Here is a 23716-nt window from a genome sequence, read left to right on the forward strand (position 1 = left end):
TTATAGCGAAGCTATGAATTTGCGTGTACTGGCATTGATTCAAACAGCATTATATGAAAACTAGTTATAAATGCAAAAAACCATAAGTTCATTCAATATAATTTCCAGTCTTAAATTTGTTTATATATATATATATATATATATATATATATATATATATATATATATATATATATATATATATATTTCCTATGATAAGACGAATGCATTTCTTTGAAACTCCGCAGATTAAGGAAATTTTAATATATCTTATTTTAGTATCCTGTCGAAAAATAAATTCATGTAAAGTATAATTTACAGTTTTACATTTGTGTTCCTCTATGACAAGCTCTATTTCCTATCTTGGTTATATTGAGCTTTTTTTATTTAGTTATGATTCTTGACACACACATAAAATATTCATTATACTATAAATATAGCTGATTCATCATTTATGACTCATCAGTGTAGCTAAACATAGCAAATATATTCATACTAATTTCGAAGCATGAATATATAACCCGGATGAAGTCTTTATGCAAATGATACATAAAGTTGCATAACCAATTATTTCTTTTCTTTTTTTGTTTTACAAAGAGTCACTGTTTATCAAGGCCTGAAGGCCACTTGATGATAAGTGTTAATGGGTGTCAGATGGCTGGTGAAACAACACCATGATGTTCAGTAGTTGTGGAAATTAGTAAAATTTGATTATTTAATGGACGGCTCAGCAAGAACTTGTAATCGACCATGTTGTAGTCAGCCGCAAAGCAACCCCACAGTATTGTGTTCCACGGGTGGGCAGTTGTAAGAATGAAACCTTGCTTTTGGAATTTTCTTTTAGTTTTAGGAACAGATAGAGTAGGGTAAACTGTTGACAGTAGTTGTAACGAGACAAGTGATTTTTTGTGAATGTTTTACAGGGAGTGACAATAGATTGAAGTTGTGTAGAGCACCTACTATAAAAAACATAACAATAAAACAGAGATAGATTCACAATGTCTCTTCTGTAAGAAAGAGGAAAAGAAAAAATACATCACCAACTAGATTTGGAAGCCGTTTTTATTAAATTTAAACAAGTCAATTTCCGCATTCATTAAAAACCCTTACAGAGAGACTAAGGGATAAGCGGCCATGACTAACGTGCACCACTGCACCTGTTGCAATGAAACAATTGCTGTGTGCGGTTGGAAACGTTTCATTTTGAGGAAAGGGCCATGATTATGTAAAATTGGTCACTTTTGTTAGTTCAAATTTACTGAAGAAAAGGAATGAGATTTTTAGGTCCATCATACAACTTTTTTTTTTTTTTTTTTTTTCATGGGAGGGGGATAATTCTGGACCCCCTACCCCTTCAAAAGTATAGTCTCTGGCATGTGGCATACTACGCATCTATAAGAGAGAGAAAGGAAGAGGGGGTATCTTGTAAAGAAATTTGGGGAGACGACACCCTGAGAAAAACAACTACATGAGCAGCAGCAGCCACAACGGCAGCAGCTGCAACAGGATCAGCAGCAAGCATAACAGCAGCAGTAAAAAGAAGCAGCAGCAGCTAGAATATTTATCAAATAAACCTGAGGTAAGTTTCCCTCGTCAAAAATACCTGAACTTGTACATTCCCGCTTTTTTAAAAATATATTTTAATTTTTAACAGCATAAACTGTTTTATTTTTAACTTATTAATAATAAGTATCTAGAATAATAATAATGGCGATATTTTCTTTCTACTAAGATTCCTTCTCTCTTTCGCTATTCCAATTCGACTTCATATCGTATGGCTTCGTATTCACAGCCAATTGTTTCGTATACAAAAATTACCGAATGAATGTTAATCACGCTTCTTCTTATTAAGTTTGTTTATTAAATTAAAGAAGAATTTAAGCTTATATTAAATACGCTTAAATTCTTCTTTAATTTATTAAAACGTATTTTTATTTTTCATTATCCATTATTTAATTTATTAGTAATATTATTTATTTTTTATTGTCCTATGTGGAGCTGGAGCTGAACTGAACATTCAAGTTTGGCCCATCAACATCCATACAACAGGGATGCAATCGAAAATTCGTTTTTATTATTGGTGTTATTTTGTTGTTTTTCTTTAATTTGAAGCACAAATAAAAAAAATAATAATAATTGACCTTTTTGATTGCCTACTTTAATTCAAGTTAAAAATTGACAGTTCAAATGCACTGTCGAATTTCGGAAGCTCGTGTTTTAGGGCTTTACTATGTAAAGTTAGTTAACATCCTTAACTAAATCACCCTCTTTCAAAAAAAAAAAAAAAAAATGAAATTATACTTTTTTTATCGAGATAAGTTAGCCAGGTGGGATCCGAAAATAAAAAGTGGGTCACGTGATACTCTGTCACCGGTGTTGTGGAGTCGATGATATGTAAACGCGGTTTCAACTGCGCCATCCTCAACAACTTTATCGTCACATTTAAACGTCAGAGTTATAGGGTTAATTAACGTCTTTGAATTTATTTCATTGTAAAAATTGTAATTGTAAAAAAAAAAAATTATTTAATTGTAAAAAAAAAAAGGAAAAATTTTAATTCTTTGAACTGTCTAATTTAAAAAAAAAAAAAAAGTATTTTTACGACCTAATCCAGCCAGCGTAGTATAAACACCCTCAACCTCCCCATGTTAAGAACGGCTTTCGGAATAAACACCCCCAACCTCGAAAGGCATTCTTAACATGAGTAAGGTTGTGGATGTTTATACTACGTTGGGTTAGGTCGTAAAAAAATACCCCCTCAAAATTCTAATTCTTTGAATGTTTAATATTTTTTTTAATTCTAATTCTTTGAACTGTTGAATTTTAAAAAATTCCAATTCCTTTAATAAAAACAATCTAATTCTAAAGTGTTGTCTATAATAATAAATGCTCGAAAATTCTTTGAACTGCTTCTTTCTTTAATTCTTTGAATTTCTTCTTGTTTTTCTTTTAACTTATCTTGCCTTTGGTAGCATTTATTTGTTGTATATTACACCTTTTCTGTTTTTCTGTTGTTCAAAGTTAACAACTCGGCACTTAACCACTCGGCACTTTATTTGAAAAAGCTAGGTTCTGCCTCGACACCGACACCGGTCACAGAGTATCACGTGACCCACCTTTCCCCAAACTCAGAACGTGGCTGGATTTTCAGACTCCATCTGACTACCTTAACCTTAATCAAATACTGTTCAAATCAAGTTTTTACTTAAAAGAAGAAAAATTCTTAGAATTTAGAGTGGGGATCAGTTTTTGCATATAAATTTAAAGTAAAACGATTCCCGTTTTTCCTGGCCCTTCTATTGTTTGAGGTTACGCCAGTTAATCATTTTGGATAGTTTTCACACTAGCAACTAAAACCTCGGCACGAAAATCAACAGTAGACCATTTCTGTAATGGCCTTTTCCCAGTTGATTGGGTCCTATGCAGTTCTAGGAGGTCCACCCTCACAAGCGTCTCTTTGAGAACGGGTTAGTTTATTGCTAATCACCTCAGGTGGCCACACCAAGAAATACCCACAATGCTGCCCAAGCATTTTTGTCCTGGGCGACACTGATTTCTCAATCTCACTTTCCGACTCTCATGTCACATTTCTCATGGTGAAAGAGAAATAAATACCATAAAAACAAAAAATGAGGTGAAAAAAAAAATAAATATACAATAAATAAATGTTACCAAAGGCAAGATAAGTTACTCTTCTACTTACTTGGATAAATTTTTGTGTATGGTTTCAACTGATTTTAATACGTTTATTTACTTTGAAGAAAAAAACTAGTGTAAAGTGCGATTAATAAAGAGTCCAAATGGCTGTAATGAAACCACCATTTCTTTTATTTTTGCTTTTTTATGAGAAATAAATTCTGTGCTTTTTTTTTTTCTGAGGGGGTATACTTTTTTAGTTCATTTGTGGGGATTTATGAAAAAAGTAATAAACACCCAACCAGATGTTTACTCGTCGGTTGTCACAGACAAAGTGTGTAAATGCATCACTATGCATAGGTTCGATGCACCCATTCAGTCAAAAAGAAAAAAAATAAGAAGAATGAATTAGTCAATAAGATTTAATATCCAACATGTCTGTGGGAGCCGGCAGGGAGAAATATAAATCAAAGATTTTTGTAAACAAGTAGAGAGAAAAAAGACACCAAGAACACAGGTGCAGTCAAGCAAGAAGTTACCCTGCTTATGCTGTTAAAGCTGGAAAACACTCCCTCTGTGACCACTACTTGACCAACTAAAAAAAACAAGGAATAAGTACTGTTCATGAATATTCTCCCTTTTTTTCTTCCGTTTATTCCAACACCTTACTTCGTATTATTTTGAAAGGTAACAACATATGAAAATGCACTTTTTTTTTAACACGCACATTCAATCTAATCTTTTGTTGTTAATAAGTTATTCAAAACTTTAAATGTCCATAGATCGTCTGGTGTTAAATGAAGTTTCTATTTCATGCTTTTTTTATGTTGTAATACATGAAACAAGCTATACATTACATGTGATTTTACAGAAATGCCATTTTGGCAGAGGATTAGTGATAAAAAAATGGTTAACTAGCCTAAAAAATTAGAATCACTTGAAAATGGGAGGAGGTAATTTTAAGTTACATTTCTACATGAAACTGATCCCCCACTCTAAATTCTAGAATAATGTTAAACATCCTAGATAGAGCAGGTTTGTATAATAATACAGTAGTACATTTTCAATCTGATATATGTTTGATGGAAAAGGAGAATATAAGAAACTTAGCGTTCCCTGAAAATACACTAAAGTAAATATTAATAATAAATAAGTTTTTTTATATTATTAAGGGGAGGAGAATTCTTTTTTTTTTTTTTTTTTCGTTTATTGAAAACCTGCGTTAAAACAAATATAAATTTCATTATATTTTTGAGGAAGTGGATGAGGGAAGAAACTCAGTGTTGCTCTGGAGTAATAACTTTAAAACTGAATGACTTTAAATAACTTTAAAACTGAATGACTTACATTATTATAGTTTTCAATACATTAAAACAAGAAAAACCTGGGCAAAGACGAAAGATGGGTGAGGAGTGGAGAAAACGGGGAAGATGGAAAAAAGATGGATTAAAATAGGAAGAGGTAGCAGTTTTAATATAAAAATGCTACACACAACTTTTAACATTTTGTTTTATGGCCTGCAAATACAAATGGAAGAAAAAAGTTATTCTTTTTAACAAAAAAAAAAAGGAGAATGAGTGAAAAAATATAATTAATGTAACCCAAATAAAACTTTTTTTCTTCTAATGTTTAAAGTATTTTATATTAAATTGGAAAAACGTTTGTTTTTAATGGTTCTAGAGACGCTCAGTAGTTGCAATAACTTTATGTTATGCAAAAGAAAAGAAAATCTCAAAATTTGGCGATTTTTCACAATAGTTAAGAGAAAATGTTATCAGAAGCAATAAAAATTATTTACTTATATATTTTTTTTTTTAAATTTTAAATCGCTTTTATTTACTTTTTTGCCGTATGTTTTTTAATAACTCCAAATTTACACAAAAAATTGCAGCTAATAACTGTCATCAATTAGTTGAAAATTTTAATTTTCAAATAACCTGCTTATTACTGTATTTTTATCTTATTTTTGATTTGGGATGATTATCGAAACTTCACACTGAGTAAAATCCAGTGCCATGTTGAATTTATTGGGTTTACAAGACTCAGAAGTCAACAATGAAAAATTTAAATGAAAATGCTTTAAAAATACTTTATTAAAATACAAAAAATAAAAATTTATCCAAGTAACTTTTATTGTATTTAATTGGAATTTATTATTGAGATGAATATTATTTATTAATTTTATTTATTGCAGACTATTATCCTCATCTTTTTTAGTTGTTGTTTCATGACGTTTCGGCCAACTATTCCTTTGGCCTTCGTCAGGTGGTAACTGCGACGGGATAGGAATTCTGAATCTCCTAACTGCATTCTCAGCAATTACTGTCATCCATAGTCGTTGTCATCTCACCACATTTTGGCCAAGTAAGCCTCTGGCCAGCTTTGAGTAGAATTGAAACCGCAGTTAGGAGATTCAGAGTTCCTATCCTGCCGCAGTTAATACTTGACGAAGACCAGAGAAATAGTTGGGCAAAACATTGTGAAACAACAACTAAGAAAGATGAGGATAATAGTCCGCAATAAATAAAATAATTAATAATACTCATCTCAATAATGAATTCTAATTAAATAATATATATACCATTCAGTACAGACCTGACCATGGAATATCAGATAATAAATAAAAACGTTGAATTTATAACACCAAAAAATCCAACCTTGATCGCCCTTCGGGACCCGTGGCACAGTGGATAGAGACATTGAATCTCTACGGTTACAGGTGAGAATTGTCTGAAGATAGCGGTTTCAATCAATAAATGTGTAATATAGATTTTTTCATGTAAGAATGAAGTTTATTACCAGAACTATAGCAGAAGCTTGTTATAAAGCAATTAGACAAAGTGAGATGTCATTCTTTAGGATAAACAGCTTATAGACATATATATATAAAAGCATGTTTCATCGACTTGTTTTTAAGGTGACTTTTCCACATTCATTATCTTTCTCATGAGATTCCTATAGAACAGTCTCCAATTTTTTAACTTTATTTTCGACTGTCATTCTTTTGTCTTTTAGTCTTTTGCTGATATTCTGCCTTCCATCTCCTTTGTAATTTTTTTTTATTTCCTCTATATTTCTCTTATATTTTGAATTGAGCCTGCAGATGATATTCTTCAGTCGGCTCTGAAACAAGTGTTGCAAGGAATTACTCCAAACAATGCTATGATTTTTGTCTTTGGGTATTTCTGTTTACTATTGAATGAAATTTCATTTCATTGCCCAATGCATGCCATTATGTAGAATGGATGTTAAACCGAATATTATTATTATTATTATTATTTTGATTATTATTATTATTATTATTTTGATGATAAGGAGGTGGAGGAAGTAGTGCAGTAATTATTAGGTTCGAAATCTGTGGGTAAGGTATAAATCTATCTGTACTCCTTTCAAATATAGGTGAAATAGTAGAATAGACTAAACCTGAAGCCTTGTTAGAGCAACTAATTGTGGAGAAAAACTGCTAAAAAATGCCATGATTTATGTTTTTGATATTTCTGTTTAATATTGAATGCATTTTCGTTTCTTTGTTTATCTTTTTCTAGTTTAAACAGAAAACGAATTTTCAATCAAGATGGATGATCAATCAATGGTAGTGAAACCATTTAAATGTGAGGTGTGTGCGAAATGCTTCACACGCAAAACGAACTTGCAATCACATCTGCTTACACACACTGGCGAGCGTCCATTCGATTGTGAAGTTTGTGGCAAAAAATTCTCGCGCAACACCAATTTGCAGTCACATCTGCGCATCCATACTGGAGAGAAACCATTCTATTGTTCCATTTGCAAAAAAGGATTTGCACGCAACACAAACTTCCAGATGCATCTGCGCATTCACACGGGTTTGTCAATTTATAGTTCTCTCTCTCTCTCTCTCTCTCTCTCTCTCTCTCTCTCTCTCTCTCTCTCAATATATATGTTTTGTGAATTTTTATTTGTGTATACCAGTTTTCTTTAAATTAGATCTCTGTGTTAAGATATAACAACAGATTAATAATAATTTTGTTATATTCTAAAGTCAAAGATTTTATCAAACATATTTTTTATTATATAAATGAAACTCTTGGTATGTTCATTTTCAATATACTAAAAAAACTACAGACCCATTTTCCTTCACATTTTCCAACAGCGTTTTTAGCTAATCCAAGCATGTTTTTTTTTTTTGAAAAAGTTTGTTCTCAGCAATAGTCATCCATTTTATACAGCCACGAACACTGGCATAAGAAGAGCGTTGATTGGCTGAATCCCAAAAGCAAGAAATGCGAAATTTATTGCTTCATCATTCATCCACATGTAGATGATTAAAGAGAATTGGACAGGTATCACATGTTTTAAACTGCTGCGTAGAGTTCTCATGTCGGCAAATGACACTGAAGAAAGATTGGCGATTATTATTTCAGCAAACAAAAGTTGCTTTTTTCAACAAAAGATTAATGGGCTGACATACATGAGTTGAAGCCCAAGTGCCAAATACAATGTTGAACATGCGTCTAAATTGATTTTGCTAAACTGTTTTTTTATTTAAGAATTTTTGATAACTGCATCATGCATTTTAATTAATAGTTTGTTTGTCTTTTGGCTTTTTTTTAGCATTTTGTACTTTTTTTTTAGAATTTTGTGCTTTTCCGCTTGATTTTTTTGTACTTAAGCATCTATGTTACCGTGCTGAAAAATATAGTTGTTTGTGATAGCAGGCAAAAAAAAAAATGCTCACCAGAAGGTGCATTTTGAGTTGAAATGTATAAAAGTCGACGTCTTTGGAGTTAGCGCTATTATGAAAATTTACCTATTGTGACGATACATACCGGTTGAAAAATCTCAAAAGGGAATTTATCCCCGAAACGTATCGTAAAATAAAAAAAACGGTGTACATGCAAGCTGTAAAGTTATCACAACCCAGTAGGACTTACTTAGGTTCTGGACAGTACTTCCATCGTGGAATTTCCTTATAAGATTCAAGGTTGACGAAATACCAGGCAATGAATAACGGAATAACACGGTTATATTATATGCATGTCATTTATTGTGCGTTAAAAATTCAAAAATCAAGACAAAATATTAAAAGAAAATAATAAGAAAACATGCAGACAATGTCCAACGGGTCAAAAGAGGGGGGGGCAACACTAAAGAAAACAGTTCAAATGAACATAGCCTCTTTCCTTTCCTTCCCTTATCTTTTTATCTTTTCTTCTTTTTTTTTTTCGTGTGGAAAATAGTTGAGTTATTGTGAGGCAGTAGAAATCTTTCAAAATAAAAAAAAAAACAGTTCAGTCCAGCAAGTCAACATTTGTGAGATAATGGGGGGGATATTGAATAGTACTTATCTGTGTGGGTGTGCATTCAACCGATGATTAGGTATCCGACAAAATTCAATGTGCTGATGTTATAATGTGAGGCCGTCCCATTTCGCCAACACGCGAGTCGATATCCTTCGAAGTTCGCTTGTCCATTTGTTTTCCCTCATGTTTCTTTCTCACTTATTTCTCAACCACCAACATTCGGCTGTGTCGTTCCCATATCTCAAACCAAGGTAATTTCGTAATTCTGATGAATTCTCTTTCTGGTTCCAGGGATAAGGCTCAGTTGAGAGAGTCGCCATTTCATCCACTATCAATTCCCTGAAAAAGTCCTTTCTGGTTAACGTCTAGGCCAATTTTTGTGAATTTAGCTTCTTCTTTTTTTTTTTTTAAAGAATTTTGATCTTTATTGCCCCCCCCCCCTTTTTTCTCTCTTTTTTTGGCTTTAACTTTGCACCTTTCGGATTATTTTATATAAATAGGTAAGTTTTTATAATAGCGCCAACTTCAAAAAAGTCAATTTTTATATGTTTCAACTCAAAACGCACCTTCCAGCAAGCATTTTTTTTTTGCCTGATATAACAACTATATTTTCAGCACAGTAACATAAATGCTTAAGTACAAAAAAAAATCGACGTGAAAAAGTGCAAAATTGTAAAAAGAAAAGCCGGGTTTGTATTACTGTACACATAGATTCGAAAAAGTTGTCAAAAAAACAAATATATAACAAATAAATGTTATCAAAGGCAAGATAAGTTACTTTTCTACTTAACTGGATATATTTTTCGTGTTTTTATTCAATGTAACATGTTTATTCAGCTCGAAAAGCATACAGTGTTTACCGATGTATTGGAAAATTCAAAATGGCGCCCGACACTCTCTTTAACACGGTAAGTTCAGGAAAAGATGTTATAAATAATAAACTAGACAAAATAATGTTAGAAATTCGCTCATTATATGTTACCGTGACATAAGTTGACATATATTCAGCGTTTTTTAAATAGTATTTTATCTAGTTTATTATTTATAACACCTTTTCCGAACTTACCATGTTAAAGAGAGTGTCGGGCGCCATTTTGAATTTTCCAATACATCAGTAAACACTGTATGTTTTTCGAGCTGAATAAACATGTTACATTGAATAGAAACAAAAAAATGTATCCAGTTTGGTAGAAAAGTAACTTATCTTGCCTTTGATAATATTTATTTATTATATATTTGTTTTTTGACAATTTTTCGAATCTATGTGTACAGTAATACAAACCCGAAAAGCCAAATATGTGTAAAAAAAAAAAACTATAATGCATGATGCAGTTATCAAATATTCTTAAATAAAAAAAATCCAATTAGGAACATGTTCAACATTGTATTTGGCACTTGGGGTTCAACTTGTGTACGTCAGGCCATTAATCTTTTTTGAAAAAAAAACAACTTTTGTTTGTTGAAATAATAATCGCAAATCTTTCTTCAGTAACATTTGCCAACATCTTCTCTTTAATCGTCCGCATGTGGACGAATGATAGAAGCGATAAATTTTGCATTTCCCGCTTTTGGGATTCAGCCAAACAGTGTTCTTCTTATGCCAATGTTTGCTGCTGTATAAAATGGACAACTATTGCCGAGAACAAAAGATTTTGAAAAAAAAATTTTTTTATATATTTTTCCATTTTATTTTAAGTATATAAAAACACGCTTGGATTAGCTAAAAATGCTGTTGCAAAATATGAAGGAAAATAGGTCTGTAGTTTTTTAGTTTATCAAAAACAAACATACCACGAGTCTCATTTATATATATATATATAAGATTTACAGTTTTTGTTTTTAAATTTCATTTAGAAAAATATAATTTTCGAAACAAAAGTTTATTACGTTTCTTTAACAAAACATTATTGTTGTAATCATTATCTGAACATGTAATGCATGATGCGGATATAAAAAATTCTTAAATTAAAATAAAGTGTGGTAAAATCAATTTAGAAAAAAAATGGATGGCGGATTCAACATTGTATCCGGTGCCTATTTGTCAATGGGGTTCCGATTTGTGTACATCAGCTGATTAATGTCTTTTTTTAGCGTAAATTGCTAGGTTAAAGTAAATTAAGTTAGGCAAATTTTTGTGAATTTAGCTGGATTTTTTTTCTTTGTGGGCCCCCTTATTTTTCTTTTTTTTGGCTTGAACTTTGCACTTTTCAGATTATTTTTATATAAATATAGCATTACTAATTGATTTCTTCTCACTCAAATCTAGATGAGAACAGTAGTCCAATGAATAGTAATACATACAAAAGTTTATTGTTTGAACAAAGGATACAGCATTTAAAGCAATTTTCTTAATCCATGAATTTTTAATAAAGGGTCATCTCCTTAGAGGAAAAGTCATTAGCAAAATATTAATTCTGGTTTGATATAATAGAAAACGATAATAAAGGTTGAAACAAAAGGATGAAACAAAAGAAGAATATGGGTTTTTGGTATCCAAATAGAATGGTAATCCTTGAATAGAAAAGGATGATGTTAATAGGTTCCAGATTGGTTGCAGATTGTTACATTGAAGGTAAAATCCAATTATGTTCAGTGTTGTAGTATCCAAAGTGAAAGGCAATATTCCTTTACAAACTCAGAATTTTATATTTATTCGGTCCCATTTTTTTGGTAATGTAAGATCAGTAGAAAGACATTTTCTTTTCTTAAAGTAAAATCCAACTGGTCAAAATGAATATTCAAATTAAATAAAATAGCTGTGATAAATTAAAAATAATTAGAATTTGAAACAGGTTAAAGTTGTTATTTTAAGAGTAGATTTAAAATAAAGATAAAATATAAAGACTTTATAACCAACCGTAAGTTGTTTTTGTTTTTTTTCTAAAAAACGCTTAGGCAACATTTTTTGAGTCTCTAATTAAATGAAAAGAAAAATTCAAATATCTTCTTTATATATTCTGAATAAATGATTGAAGAAATAGAGAAAGAAAGAAAAAAGAAAATCCAAACGGAAGTTATAGTGGAGCATGTTGGTAGGGATGATGGAGAATGAAAGTTAAAATTGTCTTAAATGCTGTTAGAAACCCAACCAATAAATGTCCTTGTAACATTTATTGGTTGGATTTCTGATAGTATTTTGTATATCTTGTTTTTATTTTTAACTCATTGTCAAGGCTATTTTTTTGAATCTGTAAAACAAAACCGTTTTTTTTTTAACTGAGGATATCTAAATAATAATAATAATGATAATATGGCGGTTCGATAAAGAATTTCATTGTGATGCATTTTGTAAATTTTTACCTTGTTTTCACCATAACATTTTTCTTTAAAATGACTACCTCTTAAGGTTTTCGGGTATGCTGAAACTGAATATCACATTTAAATTTTACGCAAATAAGTAGCTTTCCGGATATTAAGCAATGTCATTTCTTATGTTATTGCTGGTGGCCATCTTGCGATAACGTAAGAAATGACATTGCTTAATATCCGGAAAACTATTTATTTGCAGAAAATTTAAATGCGATATTCGTTTTCAGCATACAATAAAACTGTAAAAGTAATCATTTTAGATGTTAAGGTGGAAACAAGGTAAAAAAATTACCGTTTTATTTCTTTGTTTACATAATTGAATTTTCAGTAAAACAACAAAATAGAAATAACAAAAATTACCATCAACTGGTAAATATATAGTTGTTGCTTATCAGGATTCCTGGTACTGTGAAAGTTACATCGAGGATTCATGTAAAGTACGGTTTATGGTTGCATCTCAGAATATAGGGGTATATTTTGGGCCAGATAGATAGGATTTACAAAATTGAAAATTGGACTGGTCCAAAATGCATAAGTTCTGGTTAACTATGAGAATTTCCATCTTTTATAGAAATCCCAAATCTATATGAAAAATCTTCTTTGATTTATTTCCGAGATTAATTCATATCGACTCAGTTTTTTACCGGCCATGAATGCTCTTTAGGCATTCAATGGCTACACCCCAGATTAAGCTCTCCTTTGGTGGGGAGGCAGATAAATACCCACTCTCAATAAAGCTATATTTAAATACCAGTATAATACTTAGTTTTATCCATGAATAGACACCCACTGTATGATGCTATGTGCCAGGTTTAAAAAAAGTTGAAATTTGTACATTTTAATTTATAATTCATGGCTTATGGTAAAGAGATACATAAGATTTGACTGCATAATCAGAAAGAGCACACAATTTTACATAAGAGTGCCAAGTTTCATGAGAATAGCTTGAAAAATAAATAAATGGTGGCGAAATTACTGAATTTCTTGAAATGTCTGTAATTTAGCTCACTTTTTCTAAAGAAAAATGTCCATGGAAAAGCCTAAATTTTGGCACTCATAACTTTTGAACTACTAATTGTATTTGCATAATTCAAACGGGTTTAAGCATCTTTTACATAGCTCTTTTCATGCAAGTTGATAAAATAACAATTATCTAAAAAGAAAAAAATCAACTTGTAATGCTATGTATATATGCATATATATGTATGTATATATATGTGTGTGTGTGTATATATATATATATATATATAGAGAGAGAGAGAGAGAGAGAAAGAGAGAAATAAAAATAAAAAGGAAATTTTTCATGTGTAAAGTGTGATACTGTTCTATTTCAGAAACGGAAAAACGTTGGAAATTCAAAAACGGAGGGGAGTTTGCATTGTTAAAGAGAGGGAGATTTTTAATAACGGTTATATAGTCGTTAATATTTTTTTTAAAAGATATGAATGCAGTTATTATTCTTTCTGGAAAGAATATGTCTGTTAAAATTCCAATATAGGTGTGTAACAGAAATGAAATGAGTGTGTTTTCGTTATGTAATTTATTGATTGAGATTATATTTATTAATTATTACAGGGAGTGTTTCTATGGTGTGAGAAGGTTAAACTGTGTCTACAATTAAATTATGTTCTTTTAATAAAAGTTTACTTATTAATGGCGCTACATTATAGAAACCTGCACGTTGTTTAATTGTGCTTGAATTTGCGATATGTGCAGATTCAAGAAGTCTCCCAGCACAGTTTATTTGAAATAAATTGAACTATTTTTGCTTGTTTAAAGTCAAAGGTGTGATTATGCTGCAATGAATGAGAGAATAATGCACTCAGAGAATTGCTATTTTTTATATCTCTTTTATGTTCACTGAGCCTTTTTTCTAACTTACGCTGGGTTTCACCAACGTATTTATGATGGCAATTTTGGCAAGGAATAGTGTATATGCCTGCATTGGAAACTGGTTTGTTTTGGAGATGTTTTGTGGTTTTTAATATTTGTCTTATAGTTTGTAATGTGATTTGTATGATTAGAATTCCTAGTTTGTTTAGTGTGTTGCAAATTATTGTATTATTGGTTTGTGTAGGTAAAAGAAGGTGTCTGTTTAGGAGAGAAAGGTCTGGTGTAGATGATTTTTGATTATTTATCCTGGAAAATATTTGTGACTTTTCGCTTAGCATTCAATATCAAATATGTGGGATATTGCAAGGTTTTCAAAGTGTTTGTGAGGTATTTGAATTCTTCATCCAGATATTCTAAACTGCAAATTCTGAATGCGCGTAAGGAGAAACCAATTATCATACTTGTTTTTATTTTATTATTATGGTGTGAATAGAAATATAGGTAATCATTTTTGTGTGTAGTTTTGCGGTGAACTTTGAAAGATAGTTTATTATTGGATTTTATAATAAGTATGTCTAGAAAAAGTAATGAGTGATTGTTTTCTGTTTCATAGGTAAACTTTATGGAGGGTTCGACTGAGTCTAATTTGTTTTTAATGTTATCTATGTGTGTGTTTTCAGGAAAAAAAATTAAAATGTCGTCAATGTATCTAAAATATTCTGTGTTTGAAGGTAATCTAAATTTGAAAGGACCAGATTCTAGGAATTCTAAAAAAAAAGGCAGGCTAATACACCACTGAGAGGGTTAACCAAAGGTAGACCGAAATTTTGTTTGTAGAAATTGTTATTGAAGTGAAAATAAGTCATGTTGGTTATAAGTCTAATGATTTTTATAAAAGTGTCGGGAGGAAAAGGTAAGTTAATGTTAGATTTTTTAAAATGTTTATGGAGTAAATTTAAGCATTTTTTAATGGGGGCATTAGTATATAATGATGTTATATCTAAGCTGTGTATAGTTTTGTTATGTATATTAATGGTTTTTATTTTGTTGAGTAAATATCCGGAGTTCTTTATGTGGGAGGTGCTAGTAGTGCCCAGTAGTGGAGTCAAGATATTGGATATGGCATGTGCAATTTTGGGTGTTGCACTGCCGATGCCAGATATTATGGGGCGCATAGGGATATCTGGTTTGTGAGTTTTGGAGAGGCCATATAATTACGGAATATTGGGATGGTATTCAATGTATGAAGTCCAAGTTTTGTCATTTTTTATAAGTTTTTTAAAAGATTGGTCAAAAGTCTCAATACTTCTATTTACTGTCTTTAAATCAGTGTTGGTGTATGTGTCTTTGTCTGCCAACAATGTGGAAACTTTCTGCAGGCATTCATCTTTTTCCATCAATACCACCCCTTTATCAGCTGGTGATATAATCATGTTCTTGTTATTCATAAGGTGTTTCAAGGCATCTATGTATCTCTTTGGAAGTACAGTTTCATAGGGTTGAGTAACTGCGATTGAAATAATATCCTGTATGAAACCTTTTTTAAAATCTGTATCTTCATGTTTGTAATTCTTCAAAATTGTGTCGGTTGTAATATTCGAATGTATGCCAGTTGCGAATTTTAGTCCAAAACTGAAGGCTTCAATTTCGATGTTTAAGAGTTCTTTAGTGGTAAGATTTTGGATTAGATCTAGGCGTCCTATGGTTCTCCATTTGCTGCTTGAGATTAATTTTGTAAGTTTGAAACAATGGCGGGTGTTGAATCTTTGAACTGATTTGTTTATATTTATTAAAGATTTGTGTATTGTTGGGTGATTCTTTTGTAGGTCGCTAGCTTATGTTTGGGCTTCATGGAATAAATAAGAGCTTTGTTGTTTTAAAAGATCCGCTGAAGAAAATAAGTATTTTTTAATATAATCCGGGAAAATATGGTGTGAATATTTAAAATATTTAAATGTACTTTTGGGTATAATTTTTTCTTGTATACATTTAAGCAAAAAAAAGTTCTCCTGTTGTTGTGAGAGTGGGCAGCGATTAATATCTTTTTGTATTTTCGCAATTTTTGCTTAAAAGTTTGGTGTTCCATTTTAACAGATGATGAGAATAATGGAAATAGTATTCTGACAAAATAGAGAAATAAAAATAAAAAGGAACAAACCGAGTTATGTGTTCATCAATGTTTCGTCTTTATTTCGAGACTTCCTCTGGATGAATGAGATTAAGAAAACAAAAACACCAGTACAAAATATTTGAAAATGTTTCATGCGCAAAGTGTGACGCTGTTTTATTTCAGAAACGGGATAAGACGTTGGAAATTCAAAAATATAGGGGGGCTTGTACTGTTAAAGAGAAGGAGATTTTTATTAACGTCATATAGTGGTTAATATGTTTTTAAAAAATATGAACGCAGTTAATATTCTTTCTGGAAAGAATATGTCTGTTAAAATTCAAATATAAGTGTGTAACAGAAATGAAATGAGTGTGTTTTCGTTATGTAATTTATTGATTGAGATTATTTATTAATTATTATATATTATACATATAATCTCAATCAAGAGGAAGTCTCAAAATAAAGACGAAACGTTGATGAACACATAACTCGGTTTGTTCCGTTTTATTTTTATTTCTTTGTTTTGTCGGAATACTATTTCCATTATTCTCATCATATACATTGATTGATTCATGGCATGGGTTTTGCAACCAAAACATCCCTTGCACAAAAACACAACCTCTCGCCCAAAGTAATAAGTGAACGACTAATGAAACTACGTGTCACTCTTCTGAAGAACAACTTCTTGACCCTGGCATCGACCCTTGATTCAGGAGACACAGATAAGAAAGAGTTCTACCAACAACTAAATGAGCTTATCTCCTCCATTCCCTCAAGGGATAAATTAATCATGCTCAGAGATTTTAATGCCCGTGTAGGGAAGGATTCAACAACAAGAAGCCCTTTTATTGAAAATAAGGGTCATGGAAAATGTAATGAAAATGTACTCTGCCTTCTCAACTTGTGTGCAGAGATTGAACTTATTGTTATAAATACCATCTTTCTACTCCCTATAAGACAAAAGACCACCTGGAGGCACCCCCGCTCTAAGCTCTGGCACACATTAGACTACTCCATCGTCTGCCTGAGAGACTGCAAAGACATCTTAATCATATGCTCCATGCCAGGAGCAGATGATGTTTGGACTGACCATCACTTATTAATAACAAAGCTTAATATGTCAGTCTGAAGACGTCTCCGTATACAACACCCAAAGGCAAAGAAAATGAACACACAAAAGTTGAAAGACCCAACCATAGCTAAAACATGTGCAGAGCACATTGCCAAATCCAATCAATCATACCACCAATGAATGGCTATCCATCCATGAAACTATGATTAAGGTTGCCATAGAAACACTAGGACATATTAAAAAATATCATCAAGACTGGTTTGATGACAACAACCAGGAAATTACAGATTTAATAGAAAACAAAGAGCAAAGATTGAGCATGAAGCACACTTAACATCACAACTCAAAACTAATTTTCATTAACTAAAGGCCAAATGTCAGAAAGAGCTCCGTAACATACAAAACCGCTGGTGGAAAGAAAAAGCAGAGGAGCTTCAGTATTATGCAGACCCCCGCAATATGAGAAGCTTCTTCTCTGGTGTCAAAGAGATATACGGTCCTGTCAGAGTCTCTGCCTCTCTAAAAGCAGTTGATAATATCACAGAGTTCACCAAACCTAAAGATATCCTTGCCAGATGGCAAGAACTCTTCTCAGTGTCACTACACCGTGATGCAACAGTGTCGCCAAACTTCCTGAGAAACGTTCCTCCCTACCCAGTCCATCTCTGGATGTCTGAAAATCCAACTTTTAATGAATTTGTAACTGCTCTCAAATCCACCCAACCCTTCAAAGCACCAGGACTAGATAACATTCCTCTGGAATTGATTAAATTCCATTTCAAACCCGAATCCATCTTCTAATTCTTCGTATTTGGAAGAAAGAGGAAATACCTCAGACTGGAAGGATGCTAATATCATCACCATTTTTAAGAAAGGAGACAAAGGTGCATGCGGGAACTACCGAGGAATATCCCTTCTTTCTATCACAGGGATGATTCTTGCTAAAATCTTGCTTAACTGTCTCCACACCCTATCAGAGGACATTCTTCCTAAAAACCAGTGTGGATTCAGTATCAAAGAGTATTTAACAATAAAGGGCTGATGGAATCTACCAAACTCATGACCCACAAAGCGCTTGTAATCTTAACCCTGCTATATGCTTGTGAGACCTGTGTACTCTGTAGAAGAGGCTTAAAAAAGAACATTTTCACCAAGCAAAATTGTGTTATAACTAATGTGGCAAGATTTAATCATGAAAACCGAGGTTCTCCTCCGCTCAGGGATGGAAAGCATGGAAGTCACAATAATAAGACACTGTCTACGTTGGGCTGGACACCTTGCCTGGATGCCTGACAACTGCCTACCTAAGCAAGTTCTGTATTCAGAAGTTGCCATTGGAACCAGACCCCCCTGCACACCAAAACACCATTTTAAACATCAGCTGAAATCTATTCTTACAGCAACCAAAATTGACACAAACAACTGGGAAGTCAGTGCAGCCAACAGGGAGAGCTGGAGAAGAAAAATATTTGAAAACACTGAAATCTTTGAAAACAAAAAAAGATAAAAAAGAAGAAACAAAAAGAGCCCAAAGAAAAGCTGGAGGTCAACAACCTGTGAACCCTCCTACTATCCCCTGTGGCAGCTGCAGTCGCCTCTCCCATGCACAAATAGGACATGTTTCATATCATAGGAAATGTTGATGAGCAAAATGTATACTTGTATCCGAGTTCTGCCAATGACGACGATATATATAAATATATATATATATATATATATAGGTGACCTTGTGTGTGTGTGTGCTTAGGTCACGGGAAGTGAATACTGTTTTGGGTTGGATTCTAAATGATGGCACTAACACTTAAGTCATATTTCTAAAAAAAACTTTGGAAATTGTGATTATATCTTGGATACAATATAATAATCAATAGAGAATTGTCTATAATAATAAATATGAAAAGTGCATAAATTAAAATACTATATTTAAGCATATTTTATGACTGGGCAATGTCGGGCATGCTGCTAATGTTTACTAATGTTGGCTGTACAGGATTCATTCCTAAATTAATTAAGAGATTATTATGAATTTTGGTACACACCTGTTCAATGTAAGCATCCCAAATATGGACTATATTTAGTTTAATTTTCTTTTATGTACAGGGCATAAAAAGAGAATAGAAGATACTTCTGATTTTTGTGAAATTTTAACAATATTAAATGTCAATTAACAAATATTCTTCAAATGTCCTTTTCTTTGGAGTATTTTTATTAAATCTGGACAGTATAGGGAGATTTGTGTAAAAAAGTAGACTTTGATGGTATGGCCACATTGAAAGAATGCATGAAAATTCTTGGGTTAGTAGGACTACAACAATTGAGGTAGCAAGAGTAGCCCGCAGGAGAAGGCCAACCAACACTTGGGAGAAAGTGATAAGGATAAACTTGAGAAAGGAAGATAAATAAAGACCTGGTCAGAGATAGGTTAGTTTGCAAGGCAATTTCTAAAAGCCATCCAACACATGCCAGCATGTAAAATAGACTTTGCACTGAATATGATATACTGGCATCACATCTGGGGAGGTGTCGCTCAAAACATTCTTTCTTGCCTTGACAGAGTTCAAAATCAACTTCACAGAGGAGACATTACTAGTCTTTTTCCACTCACTCATTATTTTTATGTAAAGTGTTTAACTGAGCTTTAACGTTCTGTTTAATTTCTCACAGTAAGAACGCGTCTTTTTATCACAACTGCAAATAACTTTCCTTTCTTCTTCCACATGCCTAACATAAAACAGAATTTCCATGAACAGTTTCTTTTCCAAAATTTTCCATCCGTAGGACACATTGTCACAAGATTGCTTCTCTGTGGGCTACAGCATGGTCATCTTCAAATCTAATGACAATAAACACTTGTCATGAACCATCCAAATAAGACATATTTTCATAATATTCATTATTTTCATAATATTCATCATTATTCAACTGACAATTTAATTGATATTATCAACCTTTATCCTCGAGTGACCTTTAGTCTTGATAAGTGGTAACTCTTCAGTCAATCAAAAATTAAAAAATGTCGATTACTTCAATTGTGAATTCTTTATTTTTGTATGCAATTTTTACTTGCATTTATTATACATCAATCATTTTGTCATGTCTAAGTTTGAGCCAACTTTTAGGTGTTCCTGTAGAGACTATCAGTGGTTGTCTATCTTTAGAGTTATCTCCCTTTGGTAAAATTTATCATGAGCTAGATTTATGCCCTTGGTAAAAAATGAAATTAAGTCTTGTAGCGGACTAGTGGTATATTATATATATCACCCAGTTGTACAAAATAAGAAAAATGAATTGAATTGAGGAAGAAATGAACGTGTTAAATTGAAATAAACAAACAATTTATTTCATGAAGAAACAAATGAAAGAAAGGATACAGCACGTGTTTAGTTTGGCGTGCGTCTCTCGCTGTTGTTGGTGAGAGGGAAAGTCTATTGAGAGAGTGAGAAAGTCAATCCAGGCCATGGAGATAGAAAGCGTATAAGGTGTACGTACTGTCTGTTGGCTCTTGCCCCACACATAGTAGAAGGGGGCGTGAAGCGCGCTCCGAAGGGAGCGGTAGGTCCGTCAACCACTCAGGTCGGGAGCAAGAAGGAAAAAACTTAGGTCTCTTGCTTTTGTAGTTGTTTCCGGTGTCATTCGCGCATGTGTAGATTTCCTTTGAAGGGAAGTGACGTTGCCCATGTGTGCACGTATGTGTGCGTACATTAGCGTGTGTGAGTGTATGTATGTGAACATGAATATATGTATGTGTGTGTACGTGCACGCGTATGTTTGTGTATGCATATGTGTATGACAAGAAAAGTGGCTTGAAATGTGAACGTTTGTGTTTGTATGTGACTAGAAAAGGCTTGCACAGGAAAAAAAATATGCAGTGTATATTTTTTTTTTTTTAAATAAGTACTGTTTTGGGTAATTCACTTTTCATCCTGTTTTTGTTGTTGGTATGGTTGTTTAAAAAAAACAAAACGGAGTGTGTTCATAAAAAAGTATTTACTTGCGCATGGAAAAAGGCGTTTACTCTTTTTTTAGGCTGACATTTGTTTTTTTTTTTTCTGTGTGCTGACATGCAACGAGTTGCTTGGACAGTGAAGTGAATTGTTCATTTGGAAGGAAAATTTTTGTTTGTGTTAACGTGGGTGTGCAGTTCTAGGAGTCTTCGCAAGTGAGTCTGCGGTAGTGTGTGTACATTGCCTGTATGGGCGCTTGTTGCGCATTTGTTCGTGTTGAACGGTGGGTGTGCAGTTGCCGGCTGTCAACGAAACTTCCAGTTGTGAGTTTATCAGTGTGCGTTGTGCATCTCGACTCGTATTGTTGATTCAACTTCTTCCTATGTGTTGATAGGGATGTCCTGTAATTGTTTCTTTGTTGTTGCATCTGCTGTGCGGGAGAGAACGTGTATAAGCCTATGTGATTTTACTCCTTGCGTTTGTGCAGGGTAATGTCAGGAAACCGTGAAAAATGTTTGTCGAGCTCAAATTTTTTTAAATTCGGTATAAAGTCGACAGCTCCATGTTTATTTTTATTTGCCGAGTCTGACGAGGGGTTTCGTCATTGTTGTTCGTCCGCTGCTGGAGAAATTCTCTTTTTCCTCGCCGTCTGTATACCCAACATTGCTTGTGTTTAGTCAAATAACGGGGTGATGTGCCGGTTGTCTGAAAAGGAAAAGAGTTCTGGAAAAACAAGGTCCGTTAGCGCAAAGAGAAAAAAGGAGGTTCAATGCCATTGTTGCTTGTTGAGATTCTTGTCGGTAGTTAGTTGTTGTTTTTCTTTGTTGAAAAGTTCGTTTTTTTGTTATCATAAAAATGCGCATCTTGCTCAAAACAATTCATTTAAAAAAAGTAGGGTCACCATGTGTGTTCGTTTCACGTCGGTCAATCGCCAGTTTGTTGCGGGACTTGTGGTATAGAAGGAAATGCGTGTTCATCTCACGTTTGGGTGTCACTAGTTTGTAGCGGACTGGTGGTATATTATATATATCACCTAGTCGTACAAGATAGGAAAAATGAATAGAATTGAGGAAGAAATGAACGTGTTAAATTGAAATAAATGAACAAGAATTTATTTCATGAAGAAACAAATAAAAGAAAGGGTACATCACGTGTTTAGTTTGGCGTGCGTCTCTCGCTGTTAGCTGGTGAGAGGGAAAGTCTATTGTTGTAGAGAAAGAGAGTGTGAGAAAGTCAATCCAGGCCATGGAGATAGAAAGCGTGTAAGGTGTAAGTACTGTCTGTTGGCTCTTGCTCCACACATAGTAGCAGGGAGCATGAAGCACACCCCCAAGGGAACGGTAGGTCCGTTGACCACTCAGGTCGGTAGCCAAATCGAAAAGAAGGAAAAAGCTTAGGTCTCTTGCTTTTGTAGTTGTTTCCAGTGTCCTTCGCACATGTGTGGATTTCCTTTAAAGGGAAGTGACATTGCCCATGTGTGCGTACATTTGTGTACGTTAGCGTGTATGTGTATGCACATGAATGTGAGTGTATGTACGTGAACATGAATATATGCATGTGTGTGTACATGTGCGCGTATGTGTATGACAAGAAAAGTGGCTTGAAATGTGAACGCGTGTGTTTGTATGCGACTAGAAAAGGCTTGCACAGGTAATAAACAGAATCTCCAAATCTCATAACAACTCTCAAATGAAACATGGTGAAGAATTAAGACCATAATTCATCATCATTATATTCACTAGTTGCCAAACTGAGCAAACTTCTTTTAAGATGTGTTGGCTAAGAGAAAAGATGTAAATGCCCTCATGCTTACCTTTCTTAGCAACTAATGTGATTACCTGACTTTACCCAGGGGCATGGACAACAAAATAGAAGTATTTAAAAGTGTGTGTGGCATCTTACTTTTAAACCTCTTCTATCTTCTCCCTCTCTTCTCTCCATCATTCCTTCAATATCTTTTTATCACCTCCTCTCTCTCTCTCTCTCTCTCTCTCTCTCTCTCTCTACTGGAAGAAATTGATGAATTACTAATGCCTGTCTGCATTGTATTTAGATTTTTGCATGTTAGTCAGGGAAAGCAAGCAGGGGGCAAATTTCCAAGTTTATCAGTTTAAAGAAAGAAGTCATTAGTGAAAGGTCATGTCATATGCTACTGGTACCATGTAACCTAGTACTACCTGTCGCATGGTCGGGTTACCGGCAACTAAACCGGTTCCCCCACCAGCCTGTCTGTTGAGGAGGGTGGCTAGTCTCCCAGAAGGATTACAAACAAGACCTTTCAAAGGGTGCACGAACCCTCCTTTTTGAGGGATCAACGGCCAACTAGCATCATGCATATATATGTGCGTGCGTGAGTGTGTGTGCCTATAAGCACCGGTCGCATGGGTGGTGTGATTGTTTATAACTAAATGTTTATAATAGGAAGTTTCTCTGGATCTGTGGATGTATATGTTGTTGGGTGGGTGCATCTGTGCATCTATGCGAGTTCATAGAGGCTTTTAAGATGTGTTTATGTATATATTTATACATAGGCCTATGCTGGTTGGTGCAT

At 33.2% G+C, this 23716-nt stretch overlaps 1 protein-coding gene across 3 annotated transcripts in view; it reads left to right on the plus strand.

Annotated features, from left to right (window-relative positions):
• Positions 1-604: 604 nt before the first annotated feature.
• LOC145242459 (uncharacterized) overlaps positions 605-23716 on the plus strand; it is a 29416-nt gene continuing 6304 nt past the window's right edge. The window contains exons 1-2 of one of the 3 annotated variants that reach the window (XM_080105515.1): positions 605-1558; positions 7161-7460. In XM_080105515.1, the coding sequence (XP_079961641.1) occupies positions 7190-7460 (271 nt within the window). In that variant the 5' untranslated portion in view covers positions 605-1558; positions 7161-7189. Of the gene's footprint in view, positions 1559-3074; positions 4303-6197; positions 6335-7160; positions 7461-23716 lie in introns of those variants that run through there. The other 2 variants (XM_080105517.1, XM_080105516.1) reach the window with 2 other exon arrangements.

This window comes from Euprymna scolopes, chromosome 21, assembly GCF_053919585.1.
Source record: "Euprymna scolopes isolate OS-2025 chromosome 21, ASM5391958v1, whole genome shotgun sequence".
Lineage (NCBI taxonomy): Eukaryota > Metazoa > Mollusca > Cephalopoda > Sepiida > Sepiolidae > Euprymna > Euprymna scolopes.